Source organism: Myotis davidii, unplaced genomic scaffold (genome assembly GCF_000327345.1).
Source record: "Myotis davidii unplaced genomic scaffold, ASM32734v1 scaffold282, whole genome shotgun sequence".
NCBI lineage: Eukaryota > Metazoa > Chordata > Mammalia > Chiroptera > Vespertilionidae > Myotis > Myotis davidii.
In genome coordinates, this window is record NW_006293249.1 from 613,472 (window position 1) to 641,316 (window position 27,845).

At 50.5% G+C, this 27,845-nt stretch overlaps 1 protein-coding gene across 1 annotated transcript in view; it reads left to right on the forward strand.

The window, feature by feature from the left end:
- NUP210 (nucleoporin 210kDa) overlaps positions 1 to 27,845 on the forward strand; it is a 115,390-nt gene that overhangs the window by 82,268 nt on the left and 5,277 nt on the right. Inside the window, exons 22-37 of the mRNA XM_015566043.1 lie at positions 3,684 to 3,812; positions 4,884 to 5,011; positions 5,104 to 5,239; positions 6,594 to 6,656; positions 6,879 to 7,058; positions 9,598 to 9,654; positions 10,129 to 10,260; positions 11,773 to 11,931; positions 13,848 to 13,939; positions 15,905 to 16,079; positions 17,429 to 17,604; positions 19,582 to 19,802; positions 21,873 to 22,009; positions 23,980 to 24,103; positions 25,678 to 25,824; positions 27,408 to 27,658. Coding sequence (XP_015421529.1) covers positions 3,684 to 3,812; positions 4,884 to 5,011; positions 5,104 to 5,239; positions 6,594 to 6,656; positions 6,879 to 7,058; positions 9,598 to 9,654; positions 10,129 to 10,260; positions 11,773 to 11,931; positions 13,848 to 13,939; positions 15,905 to 16,079; positions 17,429 to 17,604; positions 19,582 to 19,802; positions 21,873 to 22,009; positions 23,980 to 24,103; positions 25,678 to 25,824; positions 27,408 to 27,658 — 2,307 coding nt within the window. The remainder of the gene's footprint in view (positions 1 to 3,683; positions 3,813 to 4,883; positions 5,012 to 5,103; positions 5,240 to 6,593; positions 6,657 to 6,878; positions 7,059 to 9,597; positions 9,655 to 10,128; positions 10,261 to 11,772; positions 11,932 to 13,847; positions 13,940 to 15,904; positions 16,080 to 17,428; positions 17,605 to 19,581; positions 19,803 to 21,872; positions 22,010 to 23,979; positions 24,104 to 25,677; positions 25,825 to 27,407; positions 27,659 to 27,845) is intronic.

Here is a 27,845-nt window from a genome sequence, read left to right on the forward strand (position 1 = left end):
AGCACATGTGAGTGCTAGTTCATCCCGTTCTGCACCTCTGCACCTCCTACCAGCCTCAGTGTGCTTTCTTCTTTCTCCAGTTGTAGTACTTCCACTCAGCCAGCTTTTCCATGGTTCTGGATGATAGTTTTTTTGTATTTTAGTTGTAATTTTGATGTGGTTGTGGGAGGCAGCAAGTACAGGCATTTACCTATGCCGCCATCTTGGTTCCCCCCTTAAAGCAGTCCCTTTAACATTTCTTGCATTGCTGGTTTGGTGGTAATATACTCCTTTAGCCATTTTTTGTCTGGAAAGCTTTTTATTTCACCTTCAGTTTTGAATGATAGCCTTGCTGGATACAGTAGTCTTGGATTTAGGCCCTTGCTTTTCTTTACTTTGAGTACTTCATACTTCATGCCACTCCCTTCTGGCCTGAAGTGTTTCTCTTGAGAAGTCAGCTGACATTCTAGTGGGTACTCCTTTGTAATTTTTTTTTTCTATCTCTCTCTTGGTGCATTTAAGGTTCTTTCTTGGTCTTTAACATTTGCCATTTTAATTATGATGTGTCTAAGTGTGTGTCTCTTTGGGTTCATGTTGTCCCAGAGCTCCCTTAAGCTATCTCCCTGCTTTCTAAATCTTTTTTCTATTTTCTGTTCTTATTGGGTATTTATTTCTACCTTGTCTTCCAGATCGCTGATTCAATCCTCTGCTTCATCCACTTTACTTTTAATCCCTTCCAGTGTGTTCTTGATATCAGATATATCATTCTTCATTCCTGTCTTGTTCAGCATGAAAATGGAATCATGACCTTTATTTCCCTTTACATGCTGTTGTTTTCTTTATGCATTAAGTTTTCCTTAATCATATTTTTTTTAAAATATCTTTTTATTGATTTCAGAGAGGAAGGAAAAGGAAGAGAGAGAGAGAAACATCAGTGATAAGAAAATATCATTGATCAGCTGCCTGCTGCACGCCTCCTACTGGAGATCGGGCCCGCAACTTGAACATGTGCCCTTGACCAGAATTGAACCTGACCGGGGTATGTGCCCTGACTGGGAATTGAACTGTGACCTCCTGGTTTCTAGGTCAATGCTCAACCACTGAGCCATGCTGGCCTTAAGCATCTTTATAACCATTGCTTTGAACTCTATGTCTGATAGGTTGCTTGCCTCCCTCCCATTTAGTTCTTTTTCTGGATATTCCTTTTCTCTCATTTGAGGGTTGTTTCTTTGTCTCCCCATTTACCTGTCTGCTTGTATTTGCTTCTATGTATGAGGTAGAACTGCTATGCCACCCTCCCAGTCTTTGTGGAATGGCCTTATGTAGAAAGTGTCTTAAGGGGTCCAGTTGCCTAGTCTCTTTGTTCACCTGAGCTGGATACTCTAGGAATGATCCTTATGTGTGCTGTTTGTGCTCTCCTGTTGTAATTGGGACTTGATTGTTGATGTCCCATTTGTGGGAGGGATCTTTCCTCTCATTGGATGCCAGTGAGCTTCATCCCCAGTGTCCTCGTGCCAGCTGTTATACAGGTGCTTTGGGTCCGCTATTTGTGGGGCTCACTGGATTTTTCTCTGATGTTGTTGAATCTGGTCCCTTGATGTGTCTATCCTGCTCCTCATGGTAGCTGCTCAAGTGCAGATGTATGTGAGTCACTGTCCCTTTCTGGTCCTAGGCAACCTGATTGAGGTCTAAGAAGTTGAATCCTCTTGTAGTCCAGTGGTCAGGGACTTCTTAACCCAGAGGCTGGATCTGTCTTGAGTCTCACACTTTATTGACCCTGTTTTGACCTGCACTTCCTTCCCCCATGGAGCTAGTCCTGCAGCTGTCAGCTGCAGCGTTTGGGGTCCCACTGGCTTTTGCCTCACTGAGCAGTATGGGGTAGTGTCCGTGGTGGGGACCCAAACTGCTGTTTTTGACTAATTAGAGCAGGTGTCAGCTCTGGAAGTGGCAGAGTGTGGTGGATGGAGCCCTACACTGGGAGCTTAGGCACCTGGATTCTCTCACCAGCGCTGCCCCTTCAGGGCTGTGCTCTCATTCTGTGCAAGCCTCCATTTCCCCATGTGTGCATTGAAGGTGTTGGACTAGAAACAACCCTTCCCAAATAGGTGAGGGTTTGCAGACTGCTCTTCCCCCCCACCCCCTGCCTCCCCAGAATTTCCAAGTCTTCAAGCTAAAAGTAAAACTAAGCAATCAGGGTGGAGCACCCGGTTTCTTTACGGTACCTGAGTGGCTCAGCTAACTATGCCCATGGAACTTGATCTAATGAAGACAAGTTTGCTGGGTGATAGTCTGCACTAGATGTTAGGCTCAGTCCTGAGGATACAGTAGGGGATAAGACAGCCTGGAATGGGCTGACATAAACAAGGGTCTACACCAAGACTGAATTATAGAAGGTATAACTGCACTGGAAATGAGCAGAAGTGACAGGAACTTGGTCAGTACGGATGCTTAAATAGGGACCTGAAACATGAGTGTGGCCAGCAGGTGAAGATGTGGGAGAAGAATCCCAAATCTTTACTTAGGAAAGACAATGCAGACCTGAGGCCAGCAGGCAGGTGCTGGACAGCTTGAGGCACAAAGAGAACAGTGTGGCTACAGTGTGGTAGTGCTGGGGGACTTTGGTTTTCAGGGAAATTAGAGCCATGGGCAGAGGCCAGATTGTGTCAGGTTCTTACAGGATGTGTTAAGGATTTGGACTCACTCTCTGGGCAGACCTTGAAGGGTTTTAACCTACATGTGATATAATCATATTTGGTTGTCTCCTTAGGGTCTGAAACCTTATTTTTTCCCCCCACAGGTTCTTGATATTGAAATTCTAGCTTCACAAACACTAATTCTGTCACATTACCCCCGATGAATGTAATACAACAAAGTGAAGGCCACAAAGCCAGGGCAGACAGAGATGGCAGGTAGCCCACTGGGCTCACCACTGGCTCCAGAACTTACCTCCACCTTTCCAGCCTCCCAGACCACCCAGTTGAGATATGCACCTAACAAATCTGACAAGTTGCTACAAATCCATCTGCAGAGAGAGTGATGAGAATGTTGTTTGGGGAGAGGTTCTTTTGAGGTGGGATCCATGGAAGTGGGTAGAGATAGAAGATTTAAGAAGGGGGCATCTATGTCAGGCAATGAAAGACTGGAAAACAGTAACTCACATGTGTTCATTCAACCAGTACATTTTACGAGGTCTCTGATTCAAATGGAGCTGTGGTAGCAATGAATAGAGATGAATGAGACTCAAAGAGCTCACATTTACATGGAAGCCTCCAGGATTTGTTCCCAGGTTCTGACTCTGTGAGTTCAGACTGAGACGTCTTGTGCCCTTCCAGTCCCTGACTTGCCAGATGCTTTTCTGTTACTGGAGCTGAAGGTGCAGGTTGCCTGGACAGGGAATATGGAATCCTAGGTTGAATCCTCATTCTGCCTCCAAGTTGCAACTTCCATTTTCTTCTTTATAAAATGGACAAAGGAAATAAATGCTCTCTCAGATAATATCCCAGCACTAATATTTTACATTTCATGCCCATCCCCTGGCTGGCAGTGGGAACTCATGAAAAGGAGTGGGAAGGGCAACATTTGAGTTGGGATTTTCTCTGTTAACTACTTCCAGCCCTGTCCCAGAGGTCTCTGTGAGATGGTGTTCCATGGGGATAGCCTGCTGCCGTGAAAAGCTGTAACTGAGCCTCTCTCTGACCCTGCAGGTATACCCTTTGCTCCCGGGCACATCAACCATCATGATCCACGACTTGTGCCTCGCCTTCCCAGCCCCAGCGAAGGCTGATGTTTATGTTTCAGACATTCAGGAGCTGTACGTCCGAGTGGTAGACAAGGTCAGTGTCAGCTTCCTGATCTTCCCCTTCTCTGCTGATTCACAGAAACCAGGAAGATGCTGTGGTCATGGGAGATATTTTTTCTCACATTCTTCGCTTTTTCTCCTGGTTGCTATGTCCCTTCTGGGTTGCTGTGAGCTGGCACTGCTCTCTCATCTCTGCTGTTCTGTGCACATAGTGCAGAATGAGCTCTGAGCGTACTTCTTCAGCCCAGTGGACAACAATAAAGCTTGGCTGCAAATGCCCCTTGGAGCTGTCTCCACATCAGCCTGGACCAGGGATTCCTGTCCTGCAGCTGATGCGGGTCACTAGCCAGCTGGGTGCACACCTGATGGAACATGATATTTTCTCCCCACTATGTAGCTTTTGGAGTCTCAGGAATTTCATTGGCAATTGAATGAAGCTCACTAATGCCAAGTCTTTTGCAAAGTAAATACATAATAGATATAGGCTTTTCTTTAATATAAATAGGAAATGTTTATACTCCAAATACCTAAAGTAACTGTAGCTAGATTTACAGAGAGTTACTGTTGGTTCCTATTTTTCTGAGTGGAGAGAATGGTTAATTAAAAGGGAAGTGTTTGAGCAGCTTAGACAACTTAAAAAGCCAATATTCTCTTACACAGCCTCAAATATTCCTCCTATGGTCTCATTTTCACTGGTGATTTGCTGACAAGATTTCACTTAGCATTTCTGACTCCCATTTCTTAAAGTTCTTACTGTATGTATGTATTATATGCTGCCAGGTGGGAGATATTCAGTCATTATGCACTTATTGAACTACACTACATCGGCTGCCATTCTAAGCTGTGCCTTATCTAACTCGATGGTTAGTTCTTTAAGAGTGGGGAGTGTAATTTATGCATCTAAGTAACTGCTTGTATACAGCAGTTATTCCATTGATTTTCATTTGTTGATTGGCTCATGGTCTGGAGGTCAATCCAGGTGACCTGTCCCTAATTTCCAGGTCTGGGGGTTTGAGGTTGGTGACATTTCTCAGAAGGTCGTAGGTTGCTATAGGTGGTGGAGTTGGTCATTCCAAACCCCCTGAGTCTGTTCCCTGTGATATAGGTGGAGATTGGGAAGACAGTCAAGGCATATGTCCGTGTGCTGGACTTGCACAAGAAGCCTTTCCTGGCCAAATACTTTGCCTTCATGGACCTGAAGCTCCACGCAGCCTCCCAGATCGTCACATTGGTGTGAGTTCCCCAGGGTTCAGGACAGAGTATCTCAGGGACGGTGCTGACAAGTCTGTCTGGGGGAGAAGTCCCAGCCCTTCCCTCTGTTCCAGCTCCCTTGACGAGGCCCTTGACAACTACACTGCCACGTTCCACATCCATGGTGTGGCTATTGGCCAGACCAGTCTCACTGCAGCTGTGACTGATAAAGCTGGACAGAGAATCAACTCAGCCCCACAACAGATTGAGGTAAAGTTGTTCCTCTTCATGCCACGTGGGGTCAGCCCAGCCCCTAGTGGCAACACGGGTGGAGAGGGGAGGACATCCTTTTTGTGATAGGCCACTTTAGCATCTGTGCCCTACAGTGTGCCTTGATTACCAGCCTCAGGGAGCTGAGGGCAGCCCCAGAGGAAGGGCTGAGCTATTTTAACCTCCCTCTGGGACATGGGGGCATTGATGTTGCTCAGAGAAAGGAAGCCCCTTATCACCCAGCAGGGTAATGGCAGGCACTCTAAGCTGCTGTAATGCCAGACAGAAGTTGTGGACAGCTGTGCGGATGCTCCCCTGGCAATCAGTCTGAATGTTAGACGGGACCCTTAGAAGGGGTAAGCTTTCAGGATGGGAGTGCCTGGAGCCAGCAACTACTGGATAGGGGAGCACTGAGCTCCCCCCAGCATCATCTCAGCAAGTGGCTTGGGCTGTCATGTGGTGTTAGCTTTTGACTGGACCCCCACAGTCACCAGGGACCTAGGCAGCCATGACCAAGAAGTCCTGCCCAACTTTATTCTTCTTCAGCAGCACTAGACTGCTTGGCTCTTGCTTGCATCTTCCAAGGGTCTCGGCCACACATGGGCTTGTGTGCTGTATGTTAATTAATCTGTGTCTGGCACTGGTGGATGTGGACTGTGCCTCCACATGGAAGTGCACCTTTCTCCTGGTGGAATGGAGTTCATTTCTGCCTGTGAATAGCTCAGCCCTGAGACTAATCCTCACACACAAAGCAGCCTCTCAGCCACTGGCTCTTTTGCTCACCCTTAAGCTCTCCTCTTGCTGGGTGGGGGTTGGGGAACAAGAGGAAGATGTGGGGCTTTGCCTTGCTGAAGAGATGGGGCATCCTCCTCCCTACCCTTGGGCCCACTTTCTGAGAAGTTTTGAGGGCATTGAAATAGAGGTAATTTGTCAATAGGAATTTAGAGAAATTTGGGAAAGAGGCAAATTTCCAAAGATGAGTTGGGGAAATCTGAAAAGCAGTGCATTTGAAACTGACATGTAGCGAATCTCCCAGATCACAGGACCCACCTGATCCTACAGGTCTGGGTTGGAAAATGCATCTCTAATGGTTCCCAGGAGACCTTCACAAGCAGTAGGACACGCCCCCAACCACAGAGTCTTGCACCCGTGGGTGGGATGAGAGCCTATGGGAGCTACTCAGGCTCCCCCAGAGTTGGCACAGGACTCCAAGGCTCTCCCGGGTACCCCTTCACAGAGGAGTGATTTCCACACACCATGTTCCCTTCTCCCTGAAAATGGTGAGTGAATTATGCCCAACAGCATGAGCTTGGAATGCAACGGTCCCCTCTTTCTCTTTTGTCTCCACACCCAGGTCTTTCCCCCATTTAGGCTGATACCCAGGAAGATGACGCTGATTATTGGGGCCATGATGCAGGTATGAGCCAAAGGCCACATCCTTATGCCACCCACATCCACGGCCAGGCACCAGCAGGCAGTAGCCGCACACCCTGCCCGGGCTCCAGGTGTGCCCACCTGCCGTGGGCATCGACAGGCTGAGATGGAGTGCTCTGGGATGTTAGCACTCTCATCCTTGAAGACAAGGTGTGGCTGCCAGGAGAATAGGGGTTGACGGCACTGCTGTTTCTCCCCATTCCAGATCACCTCTGAGGGAGGCCCCCAGCCTCAGTCCAACATCCTCTTCTCCATCAGCAACGAGAGCCTGGCAGTGGTGAACTGCGCTGGGCTGGTGCGGGGACTCGCCGTTGGCAATGGCACCGTGTCCGGGGTCGTCCAGGCCGTGGATGCTGAGACCGGAAAGCTTGTCATCGTGTCTCAGGTAACAGGCCTGGGCTCCATCAGAGATGGGTGCTTTCTGAGTCCGCACTCTCACGATGGGGTGTACTGCCCCCTAGCAGCTGCAGGGTGGTCATTTGTGAAGGGGAGGCAGCTCTGGTTACTGGGTTTGGGCTCTGCTCCCAAGGACCATCCCTCTCTGAGGGTCTTGTTTCTGCCTTCTGAGGCTATAATCCCTGTCTGTCACCTAGATCAGCCCTGCCAACTCGAGGCACCTGGATTCTTCTCCAGACCGAGTTCCTAACTTCTTTTTAAGGAACAGGGTCTCCAGCCCTTGCCCTGGGGATGGTGCCAGCCATGGTGACAGACTCTGCCCAGACCACTGTGCACCCCGCCTATAGCCTCAGCACCTGGCAGTTGTGCCCCTCTCCCTGTTTCTAGATGAGGGGCTAGGGAACCTGCTAGAGGCACCGGTGACTACACCGCAGTTCTAGGACTGACCTGGACCTGCCGACAGCAAAGCTCTCGGTCCCTTTGTTCCTTCAAATCAAGCAGGGCTGGGATGTTCCAAGGGAAGAGAAAGGGTGCTGTTGGCTCTCTCACACGTTGTGGATTACAGTGTGAGTTTTCAGAGATGTGCGCTGGCTTGGCTTAAAAGCATAAATAATAGACACCAACAGTATTTTGGGCCTGGATTTGTATTTCCAGGAGAAACAAAACTGGAATCTTCTACTAATATCTTTGGCTCCTCTAGAGGTTGTCTTTCAAGCCTCTTTGCTGAGTGGGGACATTTCCTGGTTGCTTTTCTGTGTCAGCATGATGCTGGAAAGCCTAGCTAGGGGAGGCCTCTCCTTGGGAGAGCCCCACTGCTCCATGTCGGTGGGACTGACTCCAAGCACATGAAAGTTGATGTCCCCAAATCTGATGACTTCCCTTCTTTCCAGGGGGATTGGGTACTCTTTGGGCCCCTGGAAAGGAGATGGGAGATCATTTCCACCTCCTGAGAAGGGCTCAGATCACTTGGAATCTCCCTAATACTTTGGCCTGCAGTGACCTACGGAGCATCTCAGGGGAGGCTGCCTCATGCTTACGGCTGTGATGGAAAGCCAGGCCTAGTGGAAGCATTTTGTTTTGTGTAATGTTTCAAAGCCCAGTCATCCTGTTCCTTGCTGGAACTGGGACCCTGGAAGAAAGGAGCTGGGGCACCGTGCTGCCCGGGGAGGGAGGCTGATGCACCGTCCTCCCCCAGGCTGACTCTGAGCTGATGTTAAGTTCACTGATTTACTTCTTTCTCCAGCAGTTTCAGTGTCTTCCATGTACCCCAGTTAAACTGTGCAGTCCTTTTGAATCGTGGAGGTGGACACTGGTTCTGCTTGTCAATTTGCTGAAGATCAGAAAGTGTTGGGAATGTAAAAGTCCACCTTGTGGCACATCATGTTTTAGATAGGTGTCTTGGAGAATAAATTAAGGAATAAGGAGGCTCTGCCCTTGTTTTCTCTCTAGAGAGAGTATTGCCATAGAAACTGGCTTACTTTTCCCCTCTTGGGGCCCCAAGTGGCTGAAATGGCAGCTGACTAGAAATTTGGCCAAAGGGACACATAGCCATGCATTTCCCTCCTGGCTATCTCTGCTCATTGTGGTCTAACCTTGCTGGGCCACCCCTCTTTCTGTGTCTCCATCTGGCAGGTTGGGCACGGGGGCTGCTGAGAGAAGACCCTAATGCCCCTTGACAGAGGGAGAGGCTATACAAGTCCAGGCAGGTGCCAGCTCAGCCCGAGGCCCGTGTGTCCCCGAAGGGATTGTGATTCTGGTCTGAAGCTTCCAGTTCTCTCTGTCCAAGAATCAGCACCCAAGGTCAAGGGGTGGACCAGGACTGGCAGGAGGAAACCGAGTAATGAGAACAATAAAGGAAAGGAAGGGATTAAGTGCTTATTGAGGACCTACTATGTGCCAGGCATTAGCCCAGATCACAAGATACAGGAGATGGGCTCAGTGCGAGGGCTTAAGGGTCTTACTAGCAATACTCAGCATGAGTCAAGAGTACTATGAAGAAGCCAATCGAGCTCGGCTAGGTTTATAGGAGAATAAAGTTCAGAATGAAGGAGGATGTAAAATCTGCTCTAATCAGGCTCTGCCTGGCTCCTGCATTTGTCCATCTACTATGCTCAGTCAGAGAGCAACAGGCTGGATTTGGGGTTGGGAGTTGGGAGGGTCTGGAGACCTGTACTTCCCAGCCTAGAGAAGAACAGTCCCCAGTCACTGCCCCCAGTCTCTGCAGTGCCGACCTGGAGCACCTAGATCCGACAGATCTGTAGGCTCAGAGAGCCAGGCTGGGGCCCGGCTCTCCCCCAGGGAGTGGGAGAGGCAGTGACCAGGTCCATGTGAGGTGAGCCACCCACAAAGCTAAGCCACTCTGGAAGAGAAGCATTGGGCTAGACATCCTGTGGATGCCTTCTACCCATGTGACTGAGCGAGCCTCGGAGGAAGCAGGGGTCCCTTCCCGAAACCACCGTTGCTGGCACAGTCCCATCCTCAGCCCATCTGAGCTCCAGAACTCTTTCCAAAAAAAAAAGTGGAGGTAGCTCCTGCAGGCAGTGAGGATCCGAGCCCCCATCACTCGGATGAGGACAGGGACCCAGGTGAGGTGGACCCCTCTCCAGCCCCTCCTCTCTGTGCTGTCTGAGCAGCCTCTGGCAGGTTTGGGGCTCTGAGTTCTGGTTCAGGATGAGCTTAGGGGAGCCACTGCTGGGAGCAAGGGCCCTGCAAGATGAAGAGAGGAGAGCATAGGCAGGGACCCAGGCAGGGTGTGATGGCTGCTGGGGACTGCAGGTCATGAGAGGTCTAGGGGTCATTTCAGGCATGGAGTCTCTCGGCCAAGGTGAAATACAGCCCACGGCTCAAAAAGGATGGGTGGAAAGGTGCTTTTCTATCACACCTTCCTAACCTGTGCAGCCCATCTCTGGTGTGGGCAGAGTCAAGGCAGCTCATGTTGCACAAAGGAGACACGAACGTCCCTGGGCAATGGAGAGTCAGATGGGGCAGTGCCCAGAGCTTCCAGGGGTGCTCCTGGCAGTGGGACTCTGCTGGTCACAGGCCTGGTATTTCCCCCACAGATGCCTGTTTACATCACTGGAATCACTAACAACCAGAACCCTTTCTCCTTTGGTAATGCTGTGCCAGGCCTGACCTTCCACTGGTCGGTCACCAAGAGGGACATTCTAGATATCCGGGGGCGGCACCACGAGGTAAGCACCTGCCCAGAGCCTCCCCTCCATCCCAGGCCACAGTTCGGGCAGGAAGGGTCCTCCCCAACTCTGCACACAAGGTCTGCATCTTCATACAAGGCCAGTCCTAGCCCTTTTCTGCTCTCTGTCTTGAGGCTTATCAGGACACTGCCACCATTCTCTCTCCCCCGATGTGTATCCTCGACTCTCAGTCCTGTGTCTGGGAATACGGTCTCCCAGCGATCCTTCCCCTAGTGCTCAAGGACTGTGTGCAGCCCTTTTCACTTGAGGCTCATTCTTGCTAACCACTATAGAGGAGTTTATGGCTAAGCTACTAACAGAAGGCAACAAAAATTACAGCCTTGTGGGGGCATCAGAAAAGTCCTAGAATGTCATAGAGTGGCTAAACTGTAACTTCTACCCACTTTCTGAGATGATGCTGGAAGCCCTGGGGTTTTCTCCTGGTCTATCCCAAAGGCTCTCCAGTGTGTGTGTGTGGGGGCGGGGGCTCTGCCCTCCTCAGATCTCAGAGCTGGCAAGTGTTGGAAATTACTTACTTAAACCTCTTTGTGTTAACTGAAACTCATACCTGGGAAGGGACTCACCTAGGGTTGCCCAGTGAGCCAGTGGGGAGAAGGAACTGGGTGTCAGGCCTGGTGACTCCAGGCTGCCACCCCAGTTAGGCCTTGGGTGTACAGGACCTGAGTGGGAGGTGGTTCTGGGATAGTCCTTCTTGTCTTATCTGTGAATAGTGATGGGGGAGGGTCTGTGATGGGGAGGAGCCAGGCCCAGGGATGGAGTTTCCTAGAGGCTGCCAAAAGCTCATCTAGTATAGGGCAATTTCTTCCCCAGGCCACCCAGGAGGTCCAGGGTCCTGTCCCCAGTGCCAGCACTTTCCCAGGCAGTTTCCTTGGTATGTGGGCAGTGACTTCTTCACAGACATCATAACAGAGGGCTCTGCAGGGAAACACTGCCAAGCCTAGAGACCCTCTAGGTCAGTGATCGGCAAACTGCGGCTCGGCAAACCGTGGCTCGCGAGCCACATGTGGCTCTTTGGCTCCTTGAGGTGGCTCTTCCACAAAATATCGGCTCTTCCACAAAATACCGACTTCTGCACATGGGCCACGAAGTTTCAATCGCACTGTACGGTGCGCCCGCATGGGGTATTTTGTGGAAGAGCCACACTCAAGTGGCCAAAGAGCCGCATGTGGCTCGAGAGCCGCGGTTTGCCGACCATGGCTCTAGGTGATTCATAACCATCTCCACACACTAAAGGCTCTGAGAAGTCCTGCGTGGAAATGGTGGGTTGACCCAGCGTTTTCTGCATTCACCCATGAATGAACACGGTGACTCAGTATGGGGCACTCCGCTCGTCCTGGGTGATTGCAGTCTGTGCACTTGGGGTCAGCAGGCCTGACCAGGGCAGGAAGGCAGCAGCCTCAGAGAACAGTCTGGGGCTCTGTCTGGCTCTGCCCTTTGGGGATGCTGGGGCCCCAGGGCTCTCCCTGAAAACATATTTGGTGTCTGTCCCAGGCGTCACTCCAGCTCCCGTCGCAGTACAACTTTGCCATGACCGTGCACGGCCGGGTAAGAGGCCGGACCGGGCTGAGGGTGGTGGTCAAGGCTCTGGACCCCACAGCTGGGCAGCTGCATGGCCTCGCCAAAGAACTCTCTGATGAGATCCAAATCCAGGTAAAGGCCAGGTGGGCAGGAAGCACATGTGAGAGGGAGAGTAAGTGCCAGCCCAGTGCCCTTGTCCTCAGGGGCCATGAAGGTACATGTCAGCCCTTCCACTGCCACAGGCAGGCCCTACCCCGAGCAGTTCTCAGTCTGCTGGGGTCAGGGTCAGGGTATATGAGCTACTCTGGGAGCCCAGAGACGTGGCTGCCGAGAGCTTTGCAGAGGAATGCATTTCAGGGGGGAGGAACCAGCTGGCGGCCAGGCAGATGGACGGCACGGGCAGGGTGGGAGGAACCGGCTGGCAGCCAGGCAGATGGACCGGCATGGGCAAAGGCCTGGGGGTCTGAAATAGCTTGATGTGTTCCCAAAATAGAAAGTCATTCTGACTTTCATGGGAGGAAAAGGCTGGAAAATAGTCTGAGTCGGGCATTAACATATTGTCTGAATTTATTTTACAAACACTCTTAGAGGACCTGACTGTTAGACATGTTTCCTGTTTCCCAGAACTCCTGTAGGCCTGATGGCAAGAGCTGCCTTGACAATAAGCCTAGGGCCCCACGGGGGTGGGAGACGGCGGGGAGCGGCCCTTCCAGCCCCCAGTAAGTGGGTGGTGGGCCCTGTGGGTGGCCTGGGAGATGGTGTGGCCCATCACTTCACAGATGAGTCCCCACCTCAGAGGGAGGTGGTCTGCTCACAGCCCTCGAGGGTACACAACCTATTCAGGAGCCGAGACTAGCAGCCCTCCTCCCACCCAGGCTCAGCCTCCACATCTCTCCAACCCACCCTCCTGCCTCCTCTGCCCTTCTGGGCCCCTCTGTCAGACTGGAGAGTTGATGCTCTGAAGAGCATTTTTAGCTTTAAGGACCCTCTTCTGCTGATCTGGGGCTCAGCAACCCCTGGGTCCTCCTAAATTACAAAGAAAAACTGAAAGCACCCCCTAACTATTAAGACAAAAGAAATGGGTTCAAGCCCCCTCTTCAAGAAGAAATGAACCATTTCTAACCCTGGCACATACCCCAGTAGGAGTGAAGAAGCGGTTTTCCAAGAAGGAAATGCCTGTTTGCCAGCCCCCCTCAACTTGGCTCACATGAGCATTGTACACAGACACTGACACACACGTATGTGCACAGACACAGACATACAGACAAGAACTATGTGCACAGAAACACAGGTACATGCAGATACATAAACACATGAGTACATGTTCTTTTTGGTTAAAATAGAATGAAGTTCTAGCACCTGTCATGGGATTAAAGACGGGCTTTGCAGCTTCCAGTCTCTCTCTGACTTGGTTTCCCCCACTGACAGCGGATGGAGTTTTGACTGCATCAGAAACTTAGAGAAGCTGGATCCAGCCCACAGATGTGTTTTATTTGGCTCAGCGCTTTGAAACAATTTTTTCTTTGTTGCCAACATTTAAAAATAAGATTTTGTATAAAAATCCAATATGCAGCTCATCCTGAAGACATGCATTTGCCATATGGCAAAATCAGCAGGAGATGAGAAGCAGCCACCCTTTAATAGCACTGTGCTCTCCAGTTTGCCACAGGCCCCATCACTCCCTGTTGTATCCTTGACAGTGAGGCTGAGTCAGTGGCATTGGTCATGCATGTTCCCTTTTGCACATACATCCTGGTGCACACACACCCCTCCCTCAACAGCACCCCCGGGGACTGAGGTAGAGCATGCCCCTGGCTCTGTAAAGCATCTCCCATCAGGGTGCCCAGCATGCACCTGCCTGTTTCCCTCATCCCACCTCTGGTGTCTCCTAGCGGTCAGCCCTCACCAGTGCATCACCAGCTAGACAGATGCTTGCTGGCAGCAGTTTCTCATCTGTGCGCCACACTCGGCTCTCCCTGCTGAGAGAGCAGGAGATACGAGACATGATTCTGGTATATCACATGAAATAAAATGTGCCTCTGTTTTAGGTATTTGAAAAGCTGATGCTGCTGAGCCCAGAAATAGAAGCAGAACAAATACTAATGTCACCCAACTCATTTATAAAGCTTCAGACAAACAGGTACACAACTGGTTTTTAGCAAGGTCATGAATCTGTGCTTGGTCCAGTAACTCGTTTATCAAAGTTGTCAACAGCTGTGGCTGCCTCAGGTACACTGGGCATCTTTCTTGGCATTGCCTTTAAAATGGGTGTGGCCTCACATTTCTCCTTCTCTCTGTGTGGACATCCCCATTCTTCCTCATCACTTAGACCTGCAGGCCCTCTTCTCCTCCTTGTGGCCTAAAAACTGTTTAATGTCTGCTGTTGAAATCCAGTACTTCAAAGGGGGGAAAGCACCAACTTGGAAGTGTTAAATTTTCCAAATCCTGTGTATCTTGAAGACTAGCCACTCAAAGTATAGTCCACAGACCTGCATGGCATCAACTGGGAGCATGTGAAAATGCAAATCTCGGGTCCAGATGGGTTCAATTCCCAGTCAAGGGCACGTGGGCACGTATCTAGGTTGCAGGTTCGATCCCTATTTCAGATTGGGGCATGTGCTGGAAGCAGCCAATCAGTGTTTCTCTCTCTCTCTCTCTCTCTCTCTCTCCCCTCCCTACCTCTCCTATCTCTCTCCCTAAACTCAATAAAAACATTTTTATATCTCTCTCTCTCTCTCTTCCCCTCTCCTCTTCCTTCAACTCTCTCTCTAAAAAAATCAGTGGGGTGGGCCAGTCTGGTTCAGTGGTTGAGTGTTGACCTATGAACCAGGAGGTGAGGGTTTGATTCCTGGTCAGGGTACATACCCAGGTTGTGGGCTTAATCCCCAGTAGAGGGCATGCAGGAGGCAATCAATTAGTGATTTGCTCTCATCATTGATGTTCCTATCTCTCCCTCTCCCTTCCTCTCTAAAATAAATAAATAAAATATTTTTTTTAAATCAATGGGGGGAAAAAAGAAGAAAATGCAAATCTTGGGCACCACCCCAGACCTGCACTTTAACAGGATCTTCTGGTGATGGGGATATACATTAACGTTTAAGAAACACCTTTGAAATCATTCTGCAGACATAATTCCTACCTTGCATTCCAAGTGGATGCCTTTGGCAGCCATGACTTGCATTGGAATGCTGTTGCAAGATAGGGGGCAGTGAGGACCATAGGAGCACTTACATGTTCCATGAAACACATACACATGGTATTCATTTAACCAGATTTTCTAAATGTTAAGTTGTGTGCCAGGCTCCAGGAACAGAGGTGGATGACACATGGTGCCCTTAAGGAGTTTGGTGGGGAAAAGATAGGATGATAAAAGCTATAATGAAATGAAGTTTCATTCAAGCCACAGCCCAAAGAAGGCCTTCCATGTGAAGAGTTATGGTAGACATGTCACAGAGATGCTTGAGCTGGGTCTTGAAGATGCATAGGAGTTCTGCAGAGGAGGAGAGGTTGATGAGGGGGCTGAAAGTTGAGGCAGAGTTTGATTAAAGTCCTCTCAGGAGGGTCTTCGGGGCTAGGGCACCACACCTTCCTTTCTTTATGATGTTAATGAGTGTGTAAGGGATGTGAATGCTGCAGGATTTGTCTTCCACCTAGTACATGATATCAGTGGCTTCACAGATCATTTTCTGAGCAAGTAGCTCATTTTCACCCTGTTTCCGCCCTTGGAAATAGGACATTGCTTCCCGTTCACACTGATGTGCCTAAAGGCACACCGCTGTTTGCAGGGTGATGGGACGGCCTCCGGGTTCTGTCCCATTCAAAGCTCCCACCTTCTTTCTGCTACACCAGGCTGCCTTATTTCAGTAGTAGGAAAACAATTTGCCTCAGAAACAGTACTTTACAGTAAATGCCCCATGTGGCTGGTGAAAGGAAATCAGCCCTCATGGTATCTGTCTCCCTGTTGACTGGCCATGTGAGGAGCTGTTCTTGGAAGAGTGGGAAAAGATACTTTCCTTGGAACTTTTGGTTTTCCAAATCAGGTTCCTGTTAGTGACTGAAGAGGCAGACTGCCCACACGTAAACAGCTCTGTTTTGTTTTCCAAAGGGATGGCACAGCATCTCTGAGCTACCGTGTCCTGAATGGGCCCGAGAAGGTTCCCATCGTGCACATTAATGAGAAAGGCTTCCTGGTGTCAGGGCCCACAATTGGGACTTCTACCATTGAAGTGACTGCCCAAGAGCCGTTTGGGACCAACCAGACCATCATCGTTGCAGTAAAGGTAGGGTCCCGTTATTCTCCTTTTTAGAGTAATAAGCAGTAGTGCGGAGGTAATATTTCTCCCCTTGCAGGTATAAAAATGAATATATTCCCCTGCAGCTGAGAAATCATATGTAAGAATTTATTTCAGAATAGCCAGGGGCAAAGTTCCTAGGTAAAAAGCTACAGCATCTTCTGGCTGTCCAAGCCAGAGGTCTTTGGAAATTATAGAGTGCAATCACCTTGTTCATAACTGGGGAAACTGAGGCACAGCACAGTCCTGTGATTTGCCAGCACTGGCACCCCAGGGTCTGGATGGGGCAGCTGGTACCTGGCACATGATAAGTGCCACTGAATGCATGAGCTAGATACCGGACCCACAGTTCATTACATGACACCGGCGGCAGCCTGGACAGGTAGGTGACACATGCTATGGGCAAGAAAACCAGGATCTAGAGTGGAAGTGAGTTGCTCAAGGTCACAGTGGTTGCAAGTCAGTCTGGGTGCTGACCTGCCTTGGCCTGGCTCAGGCTTGTGTCCTCTGGTCACATCACGGTGCCTCCCGGGTCGCTCCTCAGTGAGGGGAATTTGTCCTTGGACATCCCTGGGGTTTATCTTAACGTGAGATATTCCATATCTCATCACTGCCATCTCTAAATCCTAGATGACAGAGAAAGTACATGACTGTTTTTATGTTTAGATTTTCCCTGGGTCTCAGGCCTACTTCCTTAAGTAATGGCTCTTTGTTTCAAGGTGAGTCCCTGGCAGGGAAGCTGCACCCTAGTTTCTGAGTGAGTGGAAGTGATTGACTGCTCGTGGCACAGCTGTGTGCCATCACTGCACGTCTGAACGCTGTCAAAGATGTCAGGCCTGTGGGGAGCCAGCTTTTGTTCAGATTTCATTTGGAATTAGAGAAGCAAGACTGATCTTTATGGAGCTCAGGTTCTTGGGCTTCCAAAACCCATCATTCTCGCCTTTCCCCATCGGTCCTTTCCCCGGAGCAGCTTCAGGTGTGCAGTGTCTCCAGTCAACGCTGCCTCTACAACCCAAGCAGGCAGCATTCTCCTTTAAATGCCATAGAGCCTGGGCTTCTGAGGACAGAACAGTCAAAGCTCAGGATATCTTTGCAACCTGAATAATGGTCTAATTTTCAAAGTCATAGATTTTAACTCTTGTGGGTTAAGTTGGCTCACTGTGTAGGGAGGTGGGAACCTCGTCACTAGGTTGGGACACTCTGGGGAGCAAGGCCTTTGCTCTTTGTTGGTCTGGCCCCCAGTCCTCCCTGAGATGGGGACCAGCTAGGGACAAGCATCTCCTTGGGAGGTGGGTTTACCCACACAGTCGTTGCCATATCTGCTAATTGTCCTTCAGGTGGCTCCGGTGTCTTACCTGAGGATCTCCCTGAGCCCTGCCCTGCACACCCGGAACAATGAGGCTCTGGCTGCCCTGCCTTTGGGAATGACTGTGACCTTCACTGTCCATTTCCATGACAACTCTGGAGATGTTTTCCATGCTCACAATTCGATCCTCAACTTTGCAACTAACAGGTAGGGTGTGGGTGCTGCTCTTTTCTCATGCGAAGTTATGTCTTGATTGTACCTACATTTAATTTATAGATGTGACTGATGACAACACAAAGAAGCTAAGGGCATTGAAAGAAAAGTTTTGTTAGAGTTTCTAGGAAGAGGGGGCATGCCTCTCTCAAAGGGCCACCAGGGGAAGCACCAGGTGTGGCCCAGAGGCAGGAGGAGTGAGGGAAATGTGGTTGGGAGCCTTTGTTTGCTCTGTGGCAGGATGTTATTGGGTGGAGATGTTCCCTGATGGTCAGGAAGCAAAACACAGATGTGGGGGTTTGCAGTTGGAGGGTTTACAGTAATATTTTTGTGTACCTTTGAAAGCTGGATAGCAAGGGTGGTATAGACAGCCCTGGCCATGTCTAGGCCCTGTAATCCGTGGATGCACATCACCATTATACACTCACAAAAGTTGGTCAGAGCAAATGAGGCACACACCTTCGATGCGCGGTGTTCACTGGCTGCAGCCTGTGTGCAGGCTCTTCTACTGACATCTCGTTCTTCACTGTGGCCCATGGCTGAGACCCAGAGAGGTCACGCAGCCAGGAAGTGAGGCTTGAATACCAGCTCCAAGTGCAATTCTTTTTGGATGACTCTTCTGAAATACAACTGCAGCCTCAGACCTAATGTGAGGAGGGAGAGGGTGGCCTCAGTCTAGGCCTACTAAAACCCCTGAGTCCGTGGGAGAGGTGGTTCTCAAGTGTGGTCCCCAAATCAGCATCATCAGCATCATTGGAGAACTCTTAGAAATGACACTGCCAGGGCCCAACGATCTCTGTTTTAATGAGGCTTCTATGAGACTCTAAAGGTTGAGCACTACGGCCCAGGGGGATGCAGTCCCAGCTCAGAGGAGGAGAGAGAAGCGTCAGACCAAGGGGGTGGAATAGGCCTGGGGAGTTCTAGGCAGCACTGGGCTGGGGGCACGGGAGACAGTCCAGGTTCTGATGACCATTGCAGCCCGGCCTTTCCAGGTGCCCTGGAACAGATGTGTCCCCTATTGCTAAGACACCCAATGCCAGACGCTGGAGGTATGGCATGGTCGGAGAACCTGGGTTTAGAGTGAGACTCGGTTCCAGCCCAGCTCTGCTCTTTATAAGCCTGTGAGCTTGGGCAAGGCAGGTCACCTCTCCAGACCTCTGTTTTCACACCTGTCAAGAGGGTAATGTGGCAACTGAGGCTGTGGGTGTGAGGGCCTCTGCCAGCTCTGGAGTTTTGTGCACACAGTATGGACATCTGTCAGTCTGGGGTGCAGGCTGCCCTGTAGGAGGTGGAGCTGGGTGTGGCAGCCCCTAGCTACAGTGCAGAAGCTACACTGGCCCTTGTGTAGTAGGAGCCTCTAAGAGAGCAGTCAGGGTTCAGGAGTCAGAAGGTGTGGTGGAAGGAAGTGATGAGGCCAGGGACCCTTACCCAAAGCCTCCTAGTCCAAGCCTTCACACTGGACAACACTGGCCGGTGTGGATCGAACTGTTGCCAGGCACTAGTCTGAGCACCTCTAGCTGCTGATCTAGTTTGGTGCTCACACCATTCCTGTGACAAGGGTTCATTCTTATACTCATCTTACAGATGAGAGTGCAGAGGCTACTTTACTTGTTCAGGCTACACCGCAAAGGGCAGCCTGTGCCTCCCCAGGACATGCCCACTTCCTGTTGACAGCACTCTGCAGGCCAGTTTTCTCTCGGGGCCTCTCCTTTTCCTTCTGTAGTGTGGGTGGCGATGCAGCCGCTCCTGGCTGAGGCTGCGGGTTCCTCCAGAAGATGAGGTGAGGGCAGGCTTGTTGGGCCTGTGGTGCTTTCTTACCTAGAGCGCCTGCTAGGTGGCTGTGCATTGGAGTGACATCTGGGCTGTTGCTCAGCAAAAAGTATTGCCCAGCAGAGGACTGATGCTGCATTTCTCTCTCAAGTCAGGGCTGTTTCCTGACACTGAGAGCCTTCATCTTCCTTCTGTGCCTAGGGACGAGTTTGTGCAAATCGGGAAGGGCACAACCAACAACACCTGCATCCTCCGCACTGTCAGCGTGGGCCTGACGCTGCTCAGTGTGTGGGACACGGAGCACGCAGGCCTCTTCGACTTTGTCCCATTGCCTGTCCTACACGCCATCTCTCCGGAGCTGTCTGGAGCGGTGGTGGTGGGGGACATCCTCTGTCTGGCCACTGTTCTGGTCAGCCTAGAAGGTAAGAGAGACACTGGCTGCAGGCACCCTCCCTTATGAGACACGGGCCCTCAAAAAGATGGGAGTGGTCTCCCTGGGAGGTGCTCAGCTTCTTGCTGTGGGGGACGTACATATAGAATCCGGATGATGCTCTAGAACGGGAGTCAGAAGACTGCCACCTTGGGCCACAGCCAGCCTGTTGACTGTTTTTCGCAAATAAAATTTTATTGAAACTCAGCAACACCCATTCATTTACTTGTCAGTAGCCATTTTCACCCAACTTTCAGTTTGGATGGTGGCATAGGAGACCTTTGGGCACACACAGCCCCAAATATATGGCCCTTTGCCACCCCTGCCCTGAAGCAACCCTGTCCAGGAGTATTCTGCCAGCGTGGAAGTGCCCTGTGTCTACACTGTCTGACACAATAGCCACTAGCAGGTAAACACTTGAAATGCAACTAATGCAGCTAAGGAACTGAATGTTTCGTTTGGTTTTATGCTGGCAGCTATCATGTGGCCAGCATGTCTCTCTAAGGAAACCTAAGCAAAGAATAGCTATTGGGCCAGTTTAGTGACTTCCAAATTTCAGTCCTTCCCATGCCACCTGTACATCTATGAACTACATGTACAATTATTGATTAAATTTTTTTCAAATTGGCTATTTTTTTACCTAATTAAATTCCTTTTAAAAGGAAGATAAACACTGCCTTAAAGAAAAACAAATATAAGTTGCCATAAATAGACTGTGGTTGTTCAGTTTTTAATTTTATCCTATATAATAAAAGCCTAATATGCAAATTGACCAAACGGCAGATTGACCAGCAGGATGACCAGTTGCTATGACATGCACTGACCACAAGGGAGAGACACTCAATACAGGAGCTGCCCCCAGCTCGCAGGCCCCAGGCCAAGCAAGGTGGGGTGCCAGCAGGGGCCCCCAATAGCCCCACCGGTTGCCCTGCAGAGGGAGGCGACCAGCAGCAGGGGACAGGGCTGGTGAGTAGGCAGCGCCAGGCCAGCCAATCTGGGTGCCAGTGAGGGCCCGTTGATTGCCCCATCAGTCACCCCACAGATCGGCCCTGATCGTCGGCCAGGCCTAGGGACCCTACATGTGCATGAATTTTGTTCATCGGGCCTCTAGTTTATTATATTACAAATTTGTGCACCAGTGGGGTCCCTTGGCCTGGCCTGCGGGATTGAGCTGAAACTGGCTCTGACATCCCCAAGGGGTCTGGATTGCAAGAAGGTGCAGGCCAGGCCGAGGGACCCCACTGGTGCACTATCTGAGCTGAGGAGGGATGCGGGGGGTTGGCCAGTCAGGGAGGGAAAATGGGAGGGCTCCAGGGTATGTCCGGCGTGTCTCACTCAGTCCTGATCGGCCGGACCCCAGCAGCAAGCTGACCTACGGGTCAGAGAGTCTGCTCCATGGTGGTCAGTGCACATCATAGTGACTGGTCAACCAGTCGAATGTCTGCCCCCCGGTGGTCAGTGCACATCATAGTGAGCGATTGAGCAGCTTTAGCATATCATTAGCATATTACACTTTGATTGGTTTAACAGACGACCGGACACTTAGCATATTAGGCTTTTATTATATAGGATGTGATTAACTTTTAATTAAGAAGTACTGTCTGGTGACGGTTCTGAGCCTGACACCTGCTTTATTTGGTCAAAAGGGACTGATAAATAATGGGCGCCAGGGACAGTGCTGTGGGGAAGAGCATGTAGAGGGTGGGGCCTGGAGGGCCAGCACCCAGGTCATCTCAGGATGGGGGAATGACTGAGAGACAAGCAGGGAGGGGTTGGAGGTGGGAGGGGCTGGAGGATCCTTCTTGGCAGGGCAACAGTTGTACAATGTGCAGATATGGTAGAACTTGCTGGTGGTTCCAGGTGGCTGCAGCCAGAAACATGAGGGGACTGGGTGAGCAAGGCTTCAGAGGTAGACAGAGCACAGTTTCTATCCTGAGGGAGATGAGATGTGAGTGTGGGGGTGGGACAGCGTGAAGACTGGCACAATCACCAGGTGAGGTAGAGTTTGGCAGGTGTGTCAGATGTGGGAAAGATAGGTGACACCTGGGGCTTTCTCCCCCAGGTCTCTCTGGAACCTGGAGCTCCTCAGACAACAGCATCCTCCACATAGACCCCAAGACAGGAGTGGCCGTTGCCTGGGATGCAGGATCCGTAACGGTTTACTATGAGGTTGCTGGGCACCTGAGGACCTACAAGGAGGTGAGTTTCAGGACACACGTGGCTCAGTGGCCCGAGAGGCATAGCTGAACTTCTTGGGGTGAAACTTTCAGTTTTTGGTACTGAATGATTCCCTTTTCTCTAAGAAATAACTGTCAGTGCCTCGGGAGGCAGTCAAGCTCTGAGAGTGATAAGTCTGGGTTCTGCCACCCACTTACTTCTGGGATTGGAATAAGTGTCCTTTCATTTCCGGCCTCTGTCTCCCTATTTTCAAATTGTGTGATGATAAGAGGCGATCTCCTAGGGTTGGTCCATCTATTTGATTCACGCTATGCCTGGAAGGGCAGGAATGACCTGTGTGGGCTTTCTTGGGCATTGTGGCTATGGGCAGGCCAGCCTAGCGATTTGGCATTACTGGCAAAGTTAAACCTCCTCCAACAAGTGACCTTTTGAGTCTTTCTGGAGGCAAACAAAACTGCTCTCTCTTCTGTTTATCTCCAGTTGAGAATGAATCAGTGAGCACGTCTGGCTGCACCCCAGTGTATCCCTAGAGCCAGCCTGCCTGTATGGAATCCAGCAACATCACCCAGGAGCTTGCACGTTAGTGCTGCAACTCTGCAGTTTGGGCCAACTGGGTGCAGGGAGAAGCACCCGGGGACTGATAAAGCCGTGCTCTCCTGGAATGAGCTACTCAGAGTGGTAAAGGGCGGGACCTGGGGAAGGAAGGCTGACAGAGAGAGCATGGCATGGGCAAAGGTGTGCAGGGTTCAAGAGCCCAGTCCTGGTGGCTGGAATATAGGATGTGGGGGAATGGAGGCTTGCATTGGGATTAGATCATGAACTGCATTAATTTCAGGTAGTTAGTTCCATGGAGTGGTTAAGTATGTAGGCTCTGGGGCCAGGCTGCCTGAGTTTAAATCCCAGCTGGACCACCTGCTGAGAGGCTGTGTGGCCTTGGATAAGTTATTTAATCTTCCTGTGCCTTGGTTTTCTTATTTGTAAAATGAGGATGCAGAATAATGAGTTAGCATGTGGGAAGCACTAAGAATGGTACTCAGCACGTAGCAAATGCTCAGTAGGTATTAGTTGTACTGTTACTATTCCAGGGTAAAGGGGTTGAAGCTTATACTAGATGCAGTAGGGGTTCATCAGGGATTTTTTAATCAAAGAGTGACATGGATCAGCAGTAAGTGTTGGAACAATCACCTGGTGCCCAGCAGAGTCTAAGAGCCCAAGAGAGGAGGAGTAGCTGCAGAGTAAGCAGCCAGGAGACCAAAGATGGGCCCTCAGCTGGCAGCACTGGGTGGGCAGAAAGTAAGATGACTTTGGAAGAGATTCAGGAGGTAGGGTCATCAAAGTTTGGTGACTATTTAGAAGTAGGGGATGAGGGAGAAGGGGTCCTTCTCCCTCCCCAGGGTCTGGCTTGGGTGATGAGGTAGATGGTCCTTTGCTGTGAGAGGGGAGCATCGAAGGGGAGCCCAGTTAGGGGAAGATGATGAGTGACTTTGGGGCATGATGAGTTTGAGCTCTTCCAGGAGGGACTTGGGGGGGCGATGGATGCAGCTGGGTATGTGTGTCTGGAGCTCCAGGGCAAAAAGCTGGAAATAGGGGTGAGGTTTACAGCACAGTGATGGTCTTGAAGACTTGGATGTGGGTGGGAACAGGCAGGGCACACCAGAGCAACAGGGGAATGGGGCCGAGGCCCTCACCCTGTCTGCAAAGTGCTGAAAGATTAATTAACCAAATTGACGAACAGAGAAGTGATGATACCTGTCACAGGAGCCAAAATCCACAGCCCATACCAGACCGATGACCATTTCAGGCCTGCTCTTCAGCTCCCTGCTCCTGTTCAATGGGAGAGCACTGGGCTATGGAGTCTGACCTGTTCCAGCACATAATTTAAGCTTTGAACCTCGGTTTTATCACCTGTGAAATGGGCAGTCCCTGCATCCCAGGCCACAAGTTGAGATAAAAACACAGCACTCAGTGAAGTTCCCTTGGCTTCCTTCTAGCTAGTGATTGGCATCCCTCAAAGGATTCAAGCCCATCACATCCACCCTGTCCAGACCAGCTTCCAGGAGGTCACAGTCTTCAAAGTGATGGTCACCGTGGGAGACAGAAGCTCTAACCTGAGAGGTAGAGAGTGAGTGGGACTCGGGCGGTCTGGGTAGGGAACTTGCCAGACTCCAGGAGTGGGAAGGGGGCTTCTTATGCTCCTCTAATGGGTTTTGTGTGCTTTTCCTACTCAAGTGTTCTCCAGAGAGAACACTTAACCCCAGATGCCTGCCCCATTCAGCATTTTAGAAATTCGAGTGATCCGCAAGCATAAGTTGTGAAAGGAATCTTCCCAAAAGAGCCTGACCCCGAGAAACTGTGTTTCTTAGCTGGAAATGCGACTTCAGCCCTAGGGCAGCAGATACAGAAAGCCACGCTGACCACCACGAATCCCAGAAAGGAATGGCTTAGCAGGCCTCATTGCAGACGTGGCGTTTTGTGATTACCTGTCCCAAGTCATACACAGAACATCCAATCCCATCCCCTGCCCACGAAAGCTCTGGATAGCAGCTTCCAGAAATAAATACATCAATTAAGGCTTTTTTAAAAAAAACTTCACTGGTGGAATTAATCAGAACTGTTTTTGTTCTAATTAATGAGGCAGCTTTATTGCATCACAGTCCTCTCTTCCTACCTCAGTGCCAGTGAGCAAAGGGGAACTGTTGCCCCCCTGATGTCCAGATATCAATTGCCCATTTTCCCCACTGGCAGGAACAGACACGTTAGCAGGCCTGACCCACCCACATCCCATGCCCCTAGACCAGCTGTGGACAAACTACGGCCCGTGGGCCGGATCCGGCCCGTTTGAAATGAATAAAACTAAAAAAAAAAAAAAAAGACTGTACCCTTTTATGTAATGATGTTTACTTTGAATTTATATTAGTTCACACAAACACTCCATCCATGCTTTTGTTCCGGCCCTCCGATCCAGTTTAAGAACCCACTGTGGCCCTCGAGTCAAAAAATTTGCCCACCCACGCTCTAGAACAAATGCTGAAATTCTGATCTGAAATTGCCTGAGATTCAAAATGATCCCCATCCTCTGTAAAACTTGTCCTTCGCTTTTATAAACCATGACACCTAATAATCCTAAATAATGCCTTTACAGAACTTTTTTAAAAAATATATTTTATTGATTTTTTACAGAGAGGAAGGGAGAGAGATAGAGAGTTAGAAACATCGATGAGAGAGAAACATTGATCAGCTGCCTCCTGCACACTCCCCACTGGGAATGTGTCGCAACCAAGGTACATGCCCTTGACCGGAATCGAGCCTGGGATCCTTCCGTCTCCAGGCTGATGCTCTATCCACTGAGCCAAACTAGCTAGGGCCTTTACAGAACTTTTTATTGCACCTGGGGCCCTAAGCTGCACCCTGAGTCAGCTTGACCTGCAGCCCAGCGTTGGGTGATGCAGTCTGCTGTTCACCATTCTGTCACCTTTGTTCTGTCACCTTTGGAGAACCCTAGGGGCTCCTCATGGAAGGCATTTGGGGTGCAGTTGCCATTTTGTGGCCCGGCCAGCCTCCATGTGCCTGTCTGTCCCTGCTCCCTCATCTTGGGGCTCTTCAAGCAGGTGTAGAAGCCTTGATGGGCCAGATGTGGCGGTCAGCAGCCTGGCCCAGCCCAGCCCTTCTTAACGTCTCCCCATCTCTAGGTGAGTGTTCCGTGGCCCAGGTGGAGGTCATCAAGAAGCTGAGTCCGGAATCCCGCATCAGCTGCCAGGTCCAGTTCAAGCAAGACATCCTCAATGTACCGGCCTATGATGTATTCACTGCAGAACCAGCATTCGATGCTGCCCTAGGTAAGTCTCCAGGGGTTGAAAGTCGAAATTAACTTGCACAGAGGGTTGCCTTCAGTGCAGTTGACTCACAATGGCTGTCTGTCCAGAGGGGCAGTCTTTCAGGAGCCCAGTTAAGGATTGATGCTGTCACTCCGGCTCTGTGGTTCATTGTGTCCTGCAGGCGAGGTGGGTGTTTCTGTGATGGGTCATGGCCATTTTCAGCAACCACCTACCCAGCAGAGGGACATGGTCAAAGTTGGAAACCCTGAGCTCGATCACTTTTTGCTCTTCCCAGCTCAGAGCCTGTAAGTGCTGAGACTGCATCCCTCCATAAAATGGGGAGGGTGGCACCTTGCTCTACCTGCAGGTCAGGGCTCTGAAAGGAGCAAGCCAGAGAGCGATGGAAGGACCTTATTGAATAGGGTCATGCAATGTGCCATAACTAGAGCTGTGGAACTGAAGACCGGCATCATAGACAGGAGTGGCTGCCTGCCTGAGGTGTGCTGGCCAAGACACGTCAAGCATCATCTCCTAGGTTTCAGGAAAGGGGTACCCACCTAGGATGCTGTGAGGGTTCAGGGGATAATTCCTGCTACAAGCAACAAATATCCTGAGTCCTCTGTGGTAGCTGCCGGTGTTAGGATGATGACTGATGATGACCAGTCTTACCTAGGAGAGGTTAGCAGGCCATGAGCCCAGTTTGCAGCTCCCAGTGGCCTAGGGTCGGGGCTTCCTCTTCTTGCGCTCACTCTGCAGCTCTATCCCTCTGGCCGCAGCACCAAAGCATCTTCAGCACCCAAGCCCTGTCTGGAACAGGACTTACATCATGAGAGCACATGCGTGTGCTAAGCTCAGGGCTTAGCACAGAATAGGCACCCAGCAGTCCCAGTCCCTGGCTACTCAAAGACACAGCCCTAAGGAGAGTGATGTTATTGCCACTTGACCAGAAGAAACAGGGCCACCACAAAACTGACTCATCTAGGGGTGCTTAGCTGGCATAGGCATGGGAGGACTCCTCTAGGGGCACTTGGCTGGCATGGACATTGAAGGGACCCTAACCCAGGTTCAGGTTTGAGGTTTAGGATGCTTTCCAAGGCATTGCTCAACAGTGTCTGTTCTATCAGCTCATTATCTATCTGGGTCAGGCATGGAGGACAGGTGATACCAAATAATCCTAACTAATGCCTTTTCAGAACTTCTATCTGCACCTGGGGCCCTAAGCTGCACCCTGAGTCACCTTGACCTGCAGCCCAGCTCTGGGTGATGCAGTCTGCTGTTCACCCTTCTGTCACCCTTCTCTGAGCCAGGCTGGCTGGGCCCAGCTGCAGAGCTGTACCAGGTGTTCCTGCCCAGAGAGCATCAATCCAATGGAGATCTGGGGAGTATAGAATTCTGAGACAGTGTGGGAGAGTGGTGGGCATTAAAATGGTGTTTAATGGGCTGGAGACAGTGACGAAGGACTTCCTAGGAGACCCTTGGAGGAGGTGACACCTCACCTGGGCTCTGAAGGATGAGTAGGAATTCTCCAGTTAAAGCAGGGAAAAGGAATAGCATTAGAGCATGGATGGGAAAAGGGACAAAGTGGAACACCCTTGTCTCCACAGGTCGGTACTTGTGCTCGGTCACGATGCACAGACTGACAGACAAGCAGCTGAAGCACCTGAGCATGAAGAAGACAGCACTGCTGGTCACAGCCTCCCTCCGGGGCAGCCACTTCTCTGGAGAACAGGTTGGGGTTGAGGTGCCCTTCAGCCCAGGACTGTACACCGACCAGGCTGAAATCCTTTTGAGCAACCACTATACCAGCTCCGAGGTTAAGGTCTTTGGTACCATGGAGATTCTGGAGAACCTGGAGGTAAGTGGCATCAACACACAAGCCTAGGGCGTGAGGAAGGACCAGGAGGCAGAGAGGGTGAGGTGGTACATGGAAATCCAAATTACCTCTTTTTAAAATAAAAAAATGTTTAATATTCTTACCCTTTGTTCCCCATAGCACTGTTGGTCTCTATTAGCCTGTATAATTATATTGATTATTATGATTC